An 11,993-nucleotide genomic window follows, 5' to 3' on the forward strand; every position below is an offset into this window, starting at 1 on the left:
TCTTTGTTTCCTTCTCAGGCCTCCCACTCTTCTTCCCCTTCTTCCTCCTCCTCCTCTTCTCTCTCCTGCCACCTCCAGCCGTCTGTGGCGGCCATGGAGGAGGCGGGCTCTGGGCTGGGCCTGAGCATGTCCGTCTCTAACTCCTACCTGATTGGCCAGGCATCTCTGACCACACCCACGGTGAGTCGTCCTCCCCACCCCTCCAGTTCCATCCCTCCCATTCTTCATTCTGGCGTTGGGTGCTGTGTGGTCCTAGTCTGGTCCAGGGGTGGCTTGACCCTGTGTGTGTGCGCCGTATGTGATACAGTCTGTTCATCTACCCCCTGCACCTTTTTAAGGTCTTCCATCAGGGTCATCCCTCCAGGGTTGTTGCTTTGGTTGTTGTGTGGTCCTTAATGTTGCTCATCTGCCAGTCAGTGTGTGCATTTGTTTTGATTGTGTGATTTTGTTGATTTGCAGTGTGGTGGCATCACTGTGTAGTTAACGCTTTGCTTGCTCATGAGTGTGTGCAGGTATTTGTTGTGGTCGTGTGTCCAGAGCAGCTTATCAAAATATCACAAGAGACTGTCAGGCTTTCGTTTGCAGGTTATATATAATAAAATAACTTTGTTGTTCATTTCCCTTGATTAGCTTGTGGTGAGTTAAAGCCTGACCATGAGCTTGTAGCAAATGTAGGTTACAGTGTTTTGGTCAGTATTTTGGGAGCCTTGACCCATGATGACCCTCTGGTGTGTGAGGCACGATAAGACATGGTGTGGATCTCCCTCAGGAAAACTCCAGTGGAATGCAGCACCAGATGGACCTGATGGGAAACACATTCCCCTTATTTCTTCCCTGCTTTTCTCTCCTCCTCGTCCTCTTCGTCCTCTTCTTCCTCTAGCATCGGTCACTGTCTCCAGTATCCGTCCAACCCCCAACCCCTCCTGCCACAGCCTTTCTGCCCACCCTACATGCACACACACTTCCACACCTCCCGTTTGTCTGTTTCTTTGGAATGTTTGCATTTCTCAACTCCTTGGGGCATGATGTTTTTTAGGGGTGGGGTGTCATAGGGCAGAAAAGCTGCCTTTTTTTTTTTAGAGAGAAAAAAGAAATTCAGAAGTTGATAGAATTTCCCGATTTTTGCAGAATTTTTAGGACTTATTGTGCTGCAAAAAAATGAGATGCTTTGAATCCTGATCCTGTGGGCCTGCATGAACACATGCCTTCATTTGTGTGTGTGTGTGTGCGCAGTTTTTTTCAGTGATCTGTGCTGGTATGCTGAAACAAGGTTGGTATGTGCAACGTGTTAAAACAGGTTACACCTACCTCCCTGCAGGCAAGCATCTCTCGAACTGGCCACACACTAACACACATCTCTTTTCTGAACACATCCATACTCAGAGTATGTTGAACATTTCTGTCTTTATCTCCCATTTTATCTCAGCATAGATGTCACAGGCTCCACTTTTGTGGGATGTGAATGTGTGTGTTTGCGTGGTGCATTTCATGTTCAGGCAGATCACTCTCATAGTCCAGGCTTAATGGAGGTGTTGGAGAAGGAGGTGGACACTTTTCTCCCCCTTCCTGTTGTTCAGCTTTCTGTCTGCTCTGCTTTCTCCTCTTTAATCTATTAGTCGTGTCCTTTACTATTATTATTTTCCTTTCTTGCTTTATTCTTTCCACCAATCACAGAGCTTGGACCAGGTTGCCTTGACCAATGCCACCATTCTGGATGGTAGTGGGGGTGGGCCCAACGGTTCCCTGGCTGGCTCAATGGGTTCTGTGGCTGTCTGTCTTCCTTCTGAGTCTTCTCTCACTGACTCTCTCCACACCTCAGCGGTGAGCTTACAAAGGATAGATGTTGGAAGCAGGATACCTGATAAAATGTGATAACGGGACCCCTTTCTTTTCTGTTCCTCTTTACCAGATTGGTTTTAGATTACTGCTGTTTGGCGCTCAGTATTGTTGCTCATATGATAATACAGTGACTCATTCACTTAGGGGCATCTTGTTGTCATTATCACTGCCCACAAACTGTCTGCTGTCTGATTATTGGTCTTAAAAGAATCCCAGTGTGGAGCATGTTGCACTGCATGTCCTCCTTGCTAGTAAATACTGTTATCTTTACATAAGATGCACTCCAGTGCCACCTGGTGGTCATGAGGATGCAGAATACCAGACCTCAGCTAGCTGCTATCTCTCCTCCTCGGCCACACATTTAAAGCTCACACCTACTACACCCTTAGCAAACACTCTGTGCCCCTCTCCGCTGCCTTACGCCTCGGTTTGTGTCCCTCCTCTTCTCCCATAGAGCGAGAGCGCGAATGACGAGGGTGGGGAGGGGGAGTATGTCAACTTGTACTCCTCCAGCCAGGCCAATGGGGAGCTGCCTCTCTCCCTCAGAGTAAGTAGCTGACTGCCACGGGTGAAAGGTCTATTCCATTTACATGACCCATCACTTCAGGGTATGAATCAATTCAGATGTGGGGAAGTAGGGAGGCCTGTTTGGCTGTGCAAGTGTCACTCTCACATCTGTTTCACTGAGCAGCTCTTATTGATTCATCTCCTGGATTAATGGTGCTGAAATGGAATCTGAATGTACCCAAACCTGACTGAGCATGACTTCAGGTTCACAGGTTTGCCTGTGAGAGGCTTGTGTGCTATGGTTGGTGTCTGTGGGAATCATGTTTGTCTGTGTGTTGTGTTTGGACTGCCTGGCTGGTGACTGCTGTCTCTCTGGCTGTGCTTCAACTATAACGAGCATTTAACCTTGTCCCTGATCTAACACCTGACATGTTGCTGCTCCATTAAAAAAAAAGGATTCTCAATGGCTCACTGGCTTTCAATTTTCCAATAACATTCCCCATAACAATATATTTGCACCTGTGCATGTGTGACAGCTTTTGTGTGTGTGTGTCTGGTTGTGTTTGTATTCCCGTGGGCCAGCTTGTGCATTGGGGGTGTGTTTTTTAGGTGTCTGTAAATGTGTGTGTGAGAGAGAAAGAAGGCACAGAAGATGGATGGATGTGGTTGTATTTGTAGTGCAGGGTGCAGTTGCAGTGCAAGTGAGTTCTCCCCTCTGGTTTTGGGTCTCATCCCTTGGGTTTTTCCTTGCCGAGGAAAAGCTGCCTTCTCCACCTACTCTCTGTGAACACTAATAGGGATAACATCCATGGTGATAAACGTTCATCCACCCCACTACCACCACCACCACACATGTTGCATGAGATCCTGGTGGTTCAAACGATCTCATCAATATCCAGCTTCCTGTCACTGCATGGAGCCACTCGCCAGTGATGTTCCATGTTGCTCACAGAGCAGAGAATGATTATTGTTTTTTCCTCCATTGATTAGGAAACAATTGCATCTGATGATGTGCTTCAAGACCCCGCCCCTCCACTTCCATCCACTAATAGCAAAGAGGCTTTGGACAAGGAGAGGTAAGAGTTTTTGATGCCCTGTGACTGTAAAATAATACTTCCATCATTTATTTTTATATAGTTTTCTTATGTGTTCCTGGAGTGTCCCGCATTTCGAACCCGGGGTCTCTTGCGCCCAAAACGCTGATCATCCCGCTACGCCACAAGAGAGAATCATTCCCAATGATGTCACTAACGAGTCATTGAATACTAAATTTCTTGTCGATGCATTTTGTCCTTGAATATTACTCGAGTACTCGAGTAATCGTTGAAGCCCTTCCTTAAACAGATGATGGTTGTGTGTGTGTTTTAGGAGGCAGAAGTCAACAGAATCAGCTGGAAGCGATGAGGAAGACGTGGATGAGCTTTCTCTCATTGACCACAACGAGATTATGAGCAGGATAACACTAAAACAAGAAGTAAGCCAACCACTGCTGATGCTTTGTACTGTCTGTTAGAAAACAGGAATGGAGCAGCAGCACCAGCATACAAATCACATTTTATCCTGTTAGTCTAGCTTGGTCTAAAGGTCACTGTGAGTCACTCAGATGTGAAATCAGGCCCTCAGATGCATCACTGATAATCACTGCTGCCCTCTGGAGTACAATCTGTAAAACTGCAGAGCGGGGGACTGACGAACCACCTTCCTCCTGCTGTTTCTTCTCCCCCCTCCTCCTCCTCCTTTGTCCTGTGTGGTGCAGTCTGATTTACAGATGTGTGAAAATGCTGCTTGCCTCTCTGCAAGGTTATGGTCAATGTGACAGCAGTGATTTACAAAAGAAGCTAGGGTAAGATCTCAACTGCAAGGAGGAAAGATTTATAGCTCATGATGACATTAAGAGGTGTTTTAGAGGAAGTATTGCAGGGGTGGTGATTCTATCACACACAAGTCTGACTTTTTCTTCGTCATCAGAGGAGCTGGTGCAGGACAGGGAGGGTTGGTGGGGGCAGAAGGAGGAAATGTGCATGCTACAGTTTGGGCTAGACTGCATCACACCACGTCAACTCTAACCACTCTTCATTCTCTTGTCTCCTTTTCTCTAAATCTTTGCTTAATTTTCCCAGAACGACGATGGCCCTGACGTTCGTGCCGGATCAGGAGATATTCTATTAGTTCACGCTACAGAAACAGACCGCAAAGGTACAGTACAGCACACCATACGTGCAGTATGTTACAGTGCTTCTGGGTCACTGGCACAACTCTACACATCTGTGTTTATTTTTAAATTCAAAGCTTTAATTGTTGAGTCTTTGGTTTGACTGATGTGTTATTACATTTGTCTGAGTAGCATTTTAAATAGCCTCCGTCTGTGGAATGTGTCAGTCTGTGTGTGTAGCCTTCACATTTGATGATGCGTTGTCAGCTTTAATTAGTTAACTCAGAACACTGACTGCTTGTCAACTGAAATATGCTTTCCTTTCTGCTTTTGCTCGACAGATCTTGTTTTGTACTGTGAAGCCTTTCTGACTACATATAGGACTTTTATAACCCCAGAGGACCTCATTAAGAAGCTACACTACAGATATCCTTTTCAAATCCCTTTTCAAATCACTCAACATGTCACTGAGCTTAATCGAGCTTTATTTTTGTGGGAGAATGCTGGTTTTCTTTCTTTAATCCTTATTTGCCAAGAAAAGACTTGTTTATTTTGTATGCGTTTATTCAGGCCTTTTATTTAAAAGCATGAAAGCTCTGCACATGGATTCTGAAAATCACTACTAAAAATTTTTGACATCTACCATAGACTTTGACCTTGAGATTTCTCTTTCAGATTTCTTCTCCAATGTTTTGTCATTACTTTGTATTTATAATTATTAGTTAAATTGTTGTCAGTGAACACAAAAATGAATCAGCACTTTTTCTCGGGCATACCAAGAGGTTTGAATTCAGTTTTTCTTAAATGTTTTCTAACATTTGAAAGACAAGTCACTTAAGGTATAATATTTGCTCATTCTTCTCAGAACACCTGTTAAAAATACCTCACTTAAATCAAGTTAGGTGTATGTAGCATGATTGAGGTATAGCTGCAGCCCTTCTGTTTTAACTGCATGAATTGAAGACCAGCACAGCAGGAAAATCTCACTATATATATTGTTTATACAAGGCAATAAGGATAAATGAAAACTATAGGGCCTTAGTTAAACCATGTTATACTGAAAAGAGAACTGTAAAATGTCACTATATATGTTTTTAATGCTCCTTGACCACAAAGCACATATACAACATTCTGCCACAGTCCAGACACTTTCAAGAAGCGAGTCAGCAAGAACACATTCTTTGTGCTGGTCCGTGTGGTGGATGAGCTGTGGTGAGTACATTTGTGTTGAGATGCACTGCCTCAGTATATGAGATGCTTATGTTTTATTTTGGTATGAATGCAAACTGATCTAAATGACAATAGAGCAATAGGTTGTAGTGTATTGTAGAACTTTAAACTTCTAATCAGGATCCACTTTCCCCCTCCTGTCTTCAACTTTTCAACTTGTCATTCCACCGTTCTCCTCTCCTTGTGTTCCAGCCTGGTGGAGCTCACGGAGGACATCTTGAAACAGCTCATGGACCTGGTGTTTACGCTGGTGTGTAATGGGGAGCTCAGCCTTGCCCGTGTGCTTCGGAAGAACATCCTGGATAAGGTGGAGCAAAAGAAGCTGCTGCGCTACACTAACTCCCTCAAGCCCCTTGCAGCCAGAGGGGTCTCGGCAAGGTACGTGTGGGATGTGAGGTGTAATGCTATGGTGTAATCAACTTGATAATGATGCTTTTGTCCTGTTAGACAGATCTTATGTAAAATGCAAGTGAAAGTTTGTGGTCAGAGCTCAGCATGAAGGAGCCTGTTTTGTGACCTCAATAACAGTGAAGGTGAGCAGATTGACAGAGCTGGAAGGCAGGTCACCAACAGACAGAGGGTCAAAAACACAGGAACAGGTGGCTCTGAAAACATTGCCTTAAAGCAGCATTTACAGTCTGGGAGAGGACAGGTGGGTGTGAGCTAGTATATCCTGACAGGGCTAAAGCAGAAGTGAAGACAAGTGTGAAGGTGTTAGAGGGAATGCAGGAAGTTTTGACAATATTTGGTGGACGGATGGAGAATGCCAACAACTGGAGGGCTTCATAGAAATTTAGGCAATGTGAGAATGTGGCTAATATGAGGAGCAAAGACAGGAGCAGCATCCACATTCCTGGATGGCGGCCATTTCTGCTGTGGACTCTCAGGCAGACAGTGCTGAGTTGCAATTTTGAATTACCTGAAACAGAAATACCTCAGAAGTTATTGGCTTGAGATTTTCTGCACTCAGAGAGGTATAAAAACAGCTTTTTAACTCGTCACCTTCTCTTCAGTTTGTCATTATGTTATTAAAAGGTTCAGTTCTTCTTGTCACAACTGATTCACAACATTTCAGCTCAAATTAGATAGAAACAAGTCCTGTCTGACACTTATGTCTTTGGTTATGGCAGATTTTCAGCATTTTGGTGTTGTGTGTTTTTTAACAGGCCGGGAACTCTTCATGACTTCCGCAGTCACGAGATTGCTGACCAGCTCACTCTTCTTGATGCTGAACTTTTCTACAAAATTGAGGTACGTTGACTTCTTTCACACTATGTTTTGTCATAGCGCTCCACACAGTTAAAAGATAAACCACTCTTTGTTCTTTGGTAGATTCCTGAAGTTCTTCTTTGGGCCAAGGAGCAGAATGAGGAGAAGAGTCCAAATCTGACACAGTTCACAGAGCACTTTAACAACATGAGCTACTGGTAGGACTCTTGATCAGACACAGTACAGCTCAATTCACTGGCTTTTCTTTCATCCCGTCTTGCCTTCGTAAACACTGACACCACCACACTGTTTATGTTTTTCTTCAGGGTCCGCTCTTTGATAATTCAGCAGGAGAAAGCCCAAGACAGAGAGAAGCTGCTTCTCAAGTTTATTAAGATAATGAAGGTCTGTTATCTCGCTCTTAATTGTACACATACATTTTCTCTATTATAACTGTCTAACATTTACATGTATGTTTTATTACAGCACTTAAGAAAGTTGAATAATTTCAACTCCTACCTGGCAATACTGTCCGCCCTAGACTCAGCCCCCATCAGGAGATTGGAGTGGCAGAAACAGACCTCAGAGGTGAGAGCAGTGTGAGGGTGGGATAACAAAACATTTAAGAAATGCAAAGCGTTACGTCAAAAGATGGCTCAACCATTAAGATACATTGGTAAATTCTTTTTAGGGGTTGGAGGAGTATTGCACGCTGATCGACAGCTCCTCCTCCTTCAGAGCATACAGAGCTGCTCTGGCCGAAGTGGAGCCTCCATGCATCCCATACTTGTGAGTTAGATCGCATGTTTAGACTCCTACAGTCGTCTTTCTTAACCACATCTCAACACCTTTCTCCTCCTCCTCCTCTTCTTCACAGGGGTCTCATCCTCCAGGACCTGACTTTTGTTCACCTGGGGAATCCTGACCTCATCGACGGGAAGGTGAACTTCTCAAAACGCTGGCAGCAGTTCAACATTCTGGACAGCATGCGGCGCTTTCAGCAAGTGTAAGTCCACTGGGATTGATTTGTGAAAAGAGAAATGTTAATAGACAGCTTTAAAAAAAATCAATCACAGCAATAAATGTCATCATCTATTTGCTGCTGGCAGGAAGTACAATGTGTGCATACTTTTGTATTTCATTAAATTTTAATCTCGTAAAACATTGCTGTCATCTCCTCATGAGCTGTTTGTATTATCGGTAATATATTAATGCATTTAATCAAACCTTCTCTAATCTCAGGCATTATGAGCTGAAGCGCAATGAAGACATCATCTCCTTCTTCAACGACTTCAGTGACCACCTGGCAGAGGAGGCCCTGTGGGAGCTGTCACTGAAGATAAAGCCCAGAAACATTACCAGGCGTAAGACGGACCGTGAGGAGAAGACCTAGGGCCTGTAGGCCTCGGACACTGACCTCCAACTGTGCTTCATGACACTAACTCCACTTTACTACAGACTGAGAAAATGACGAATGGAAGCTATCTGCTGAAGCTAATGGGAGATTCATTGTGGGGAATCCAGAACAAACTACAGACAACTGAAGCGTCGGCAAGGTTTACAAAGAGCTCTGCTGCTCTGGGAGATTATAATTGGGATTATTGTCGCTCTGGCATTTAAACAGGGAGAAACTATGGTGAAACAAGAGGAAGCCTGGTGCCAAGCAGGAGAGAAGAATCACAGAGTGGACAGGGAGACACTCTGGAAAATAACCAAAGCCTGCTCCCTGGGCGCTCTGTTTTAGAGTGGAGCTGTGGCGTGTGCTTCAGACTTAGTTGAATGGTCCATTACTCTCCAAGCCGCTCTTTCCTCTTCCTTATGTATGTGCCATTTGTTGGTCTCCTCCCTGACTCATGAGTTCCCCTCAAACAGCAGGGACCCTGAGAGCAACCTGCTGCGAACTGTCACATGTACAAGCAGGCTGCAGACCCAAGAACCTGCTGTGGGTGCGAGGGAATTTGAACTTGAAGCGAGGATGGCCATTATAGACTGGAACCTATGAGTTTGTTTTGAAACATTTTGTGTAAGAATCATGTATGGTTATGAAATGTATTATATACAGTGCTCCTTTTGTTCTTAAAAAGGATGATAATGCTTAATGAGAAGAGCTTAGCTTCTCCCAAGTGCCATACATATGTGCACTAAAAAAAGCAAAGCAAAAACACACAAAGATAAATTACTAAAGATGCTGTGATCTATGTATGTCATACTGAATCGAGTGCCGTGTTCAAGTGTAGAGAACCACCAGGCAATCACAATCATGTCCCAGTCATGTCAGCGTGTGAAAGAGTGTTTGTGTGTGACTGAAGTCCTCAGCGACTTGTGTGTTTGTCATTCCAAAAATGAGCTGTACTACATCATTTTGATTCCTTTTTGGGATAATGGTCAAAACCCAACACATCACACTGTGCTCTCAAAACTTCAATAAAACAGCTCTGTTTCTATACACACTGTGCTGCTCCGAAGCTTGCTTTGTCGGAATTCAAACAGAGGACGACACTTCATAAAAGAACTTCCATTTATTGTTGTACAGAAATGGTGAGTTGAAAATGATCTTAAAAAATTAAGGCATAGATTCAGCGTTAAAATTTAAACGGCAAAAGTAAAGTTGGGTGAGAAATGGTAGAAACAAGCCTGGGTCAAATGTTGTTATTAAACCAATAATAGCAAGGACAGCAACAATGGCTACAAGAGATTTATATCAATATAATTTAAATATATTAATCTCAGAGAAGCAAGAGTCAGTTTAAAGTCAAAGTGCAAAAGCATGACTGGATGCTAACATTTAAATAAGGATATCAGTAACGGGTCACATGACCATAGTTGACACTAAAAACTTGACAATATTGTGGAAGACTTATGTTTGAAAAATAAAATATCAACATATTTGTTGTGCACCAATAATTACAGTAAAACAATGAAAAGAGATACTGATTTAAACATGTGACATAGATATTGTAGATTTTTTAAAAGGAAAAAAAAAGCTGCAGAGGGTGAGACTGGTATCACAGTTTCTGATCCACTCTGCGCAAATCAGTAGCAGCAATGCCAACTCAAAGCTCACCGTCACATTCTGGACTTATGCATCCATGCTGCTTTCAGTGAGGCCGGCTGCTGGGCTCCATCAGGACCCTCTTACCCGGAGGGATAGCAGTTCCGTTCTGCAGGTCGCCCTGCTCAGAAATACCCCGTTTCAAGCCACGCGTGTTAATGGAGCCACGCTGCCATTTGCAGAGGTCGCCGTTCAGAATATCTTGAATGTGCTGCACAATGAGGTTGATGGCCACTGATGAGAGACAAATAAGATTATGAGATTTTGCAAGCAATCCCAGTGGCATTTTTATAAATACCACTCACCCATATTGTCAACTCCCCTTGGAATGATGACATCAGCATACTTCTTAGTCTGAAGAGAGCAAAACAAATTCTTTGACATAATCTGAGGAAGAATATGCTGGAAATTCACACACGATAATTCATACTCACAGGCAAACAAAACTCCTCAAAAGCAGGCTTAACAAATGTTGTATACTGACTGAGAATCTGCTCCAAATCTCTCCCTCTGTTCATGTCCCGCAATACTGCAGGAAAATTACATCAAACCATTAAACCACTGTGACAACATCTGGAGTAACGCGTACAAGTGAAACACAAATACCTCTGCGAGACAGTCTGACGTCTGAATCTGTGTCCACAAAGAGTTTCATGTGAAACATATCGCGCACTTTCTGAGGATAAAAAACAAGGATCCCTTCAAAGAGGACTACATCTGCTGGGTAAACTGTGATCCTGTCCTCCAACCTAAAAACACACAGGTACAGGAGGTACTAAGCCACAGACGGAGGAGGACGTGGGAGTCTTAAATGCTTCATTCCTACCTGGAATGGGTGACAAAGTCATACGTTGGCACTTCAACCACCCTCCCCTCCACAATGTCCTTCAAGGTCTGGTACATTAAGTCATTGTCAAATGCCTCTGCAAGATAGAAATGGTACAATTTTAAAAATCTACTGCACTGTATAGTGTGTTTTATGACACCAACTAGCAAAATCTTCAAAATGTAAACTTTACAATGCCATAAAAGGACACAATAATTCAATATTCATATAATGCAAGAGGAAAATTACTATTGTTTCCTAGCATGTGCACCCTGATTGCTCTGAACCTTGAATACACAGGGAGAGCTTTCGTGTGTGGCAACGTGACGTTATTACACTAAAAGAAGCACATGTTTACCTGGGTGATCGAAGTTGTACTGTCCTTTCAGTGCCTTGGCCTTCTGGTCTGGAGTCAAGACTTTGTAGAAGCTGTCCTGACTTATAATAGCCACCTTCCTCTGGCGGTGGTCCACCTTGTTCTGACCCAGGAGCTCCATAATCTTTGCGCAAACTGTTGACTTTAGCAGAAAATATTAATTTAGTCATCATCTACTCTCATAAAGACTCACAGGACTAAAAAGAGCGATGTATTATTGCATGTAGTAGTGTTCTGGCAAGGAGAAATAAACAAACGGCATTGTATAAATTGAATAAAAGCGCCAGTGACCTTCTTGGTGTAATGTTTATCAGCTGATTTCGTCAGGCAATGAGCGGCAAGTGACTAATTTGTTACAGCGGCTAGTCAGCTATAAGGAAGCTAAGCAGCCCAGAAGAAGTGATGGTAAAGACAGTAAAAATTAACAGTTGCGTTTTATAATGTTGATCAAATTTGTGTAAATATGATGAAAACACGTGGGTGTGTTGAACGCTTTGACAGTTTGACATGTGCTAATGTTGGCGATACTAGCAAACTATGCTAAGCTAGCCGGGATGCTAATATGCGCTGCGATGCTGAAATTTTCCCTGACCTTGCCGCTAGCCGTTCCTCCGCTGACCCCGATTAAAAAGGGATGGTGTCGGGACCTCTCTGCCTCGTCTAGAGCTCCGAGAGCTTCCATTGCACTCAGCCGGAGATGGAAAACAGCAGAAATGTAGATAGCTTGGCTGAGTGCTACCTGCGCTATCCGTAGCAGCAACAACGCGCTGTTCTCGCGAGAACTGAGGCGCTGTCACCACAA

General features: G+C 43.6%; 2 protein-coding genes across 9 annotated transcripts in view; one reads left to right on the forward strand and one right to left on the reverse strand.

The window, feature by feature from the left end:
• The window catches only part of rapgef1b (Rap guanine nucleotide exchange factor (GEF) 1b), a 33,930-nt gene extending 24,547 nt beyond the window's left edge, over positions 1–9,383 (forward strand). For 3 of the 8 annotated variants that reach the window (XM_028417584.1, XM_028417590.1, XM_028417585.1), the window contains 16 exons: positions 19–180; positions 1,675–1,821; positions 2,294–2,386; positions 3,337–3,422; positions 3,715–3,820; positions 4,467–4,542; positions 4,840–4,924; positions 5,618–5,710; positions 5,921–6,106; positions 6,895–6,979; positions 7,061–7,155; positions 7,264–7,342; positions 7,424–7,525; positions 7,629–7,726; positions 7,815–7,943; positions 8,180–9,383. In XM_028417584.1, the coding sequence (XP_028273385.1) occupies positions 19–180; positions 1,675–1,821; positions 2,294–2,386; positions 3,337–3,422; positions 3,715–3,820; positions 4,467–4,542; positions 4,840–4,924; positions 5,618–5,710; positions 5,921–6,106; positions 6,895–6,979; positions 7,061–7,155; positions 7,264–7,342; positions 7,424–7,525; positions 7,629–7,726; positions 7,815–7,943; positions 8,180–8,330 (1,773 nt within the window). In that variant the 3' untranslated portion in view covers positions 8,331–9,383. The remainder of the gene's footprint in view (positions 1–18; positions 181–1,674; positions 1,822–2,293; positions 2,387–3,336; positions 3,423–3,714; positions 3,821–4,466; positions 4,543–4,839; positions 4,925–5,617; positions 5,711–5,920; positions 6,107–6,894; positions 6,980–7,060; positions 7,156–7,263; positions 7,343–7,423; positions 7,526–7,628; positions 7,727–7,814; positions 7,944–8,179) is intronic. The other 5 variants (XM_028417587.1, XM_028417591.1, XM_028417588.1 and 2 more) reach the window with 3 other exon arrangements.
• A 532-nt stretch (positions 9,384–9,915) lies between these two features.
• uck1 (uridine-cytidine kinase 1) lies at positions 9,916–11,988 on the reverse strand. Its single transcript, XM_028417113.1, has 7 exons — positions 11,784–11,988; positions 11,174–11,333; positions 10,816–10,912; positions 10,596–10,738; positions 10,424–10,518; positions 10,295–10,343; positions 9,916–10,223 (listed from the first exon to the last, which is right to left on the reverse strand). Exons 1-7 carry the CDS (start codon positions 11,871–11,873, stop codon positions 10,036–10,038), a joined length of 822 nt encoding a protein of 273 aa, XP_028272914.1. The 5' UTR covers positions 11,874–11,988; the 3' UTR covers positions 9,916–10,035.
• Between the last annotated feature and the right edge of the window lie 5 nt (positions 11,989–11,993).

This window comes from Parambassis ranga, chromosome 12, assembly GCF_900634625.1.
Source record: "Parambassis ranga chromosome 12, fParRan2.1, whole genome shotgun sequence".
NCBI classification, from domain to species: Eukaryota; Metazoa; Chordata; class Actinopteri; family Ambassidae; genus Parambassis; species Parambassis ranga.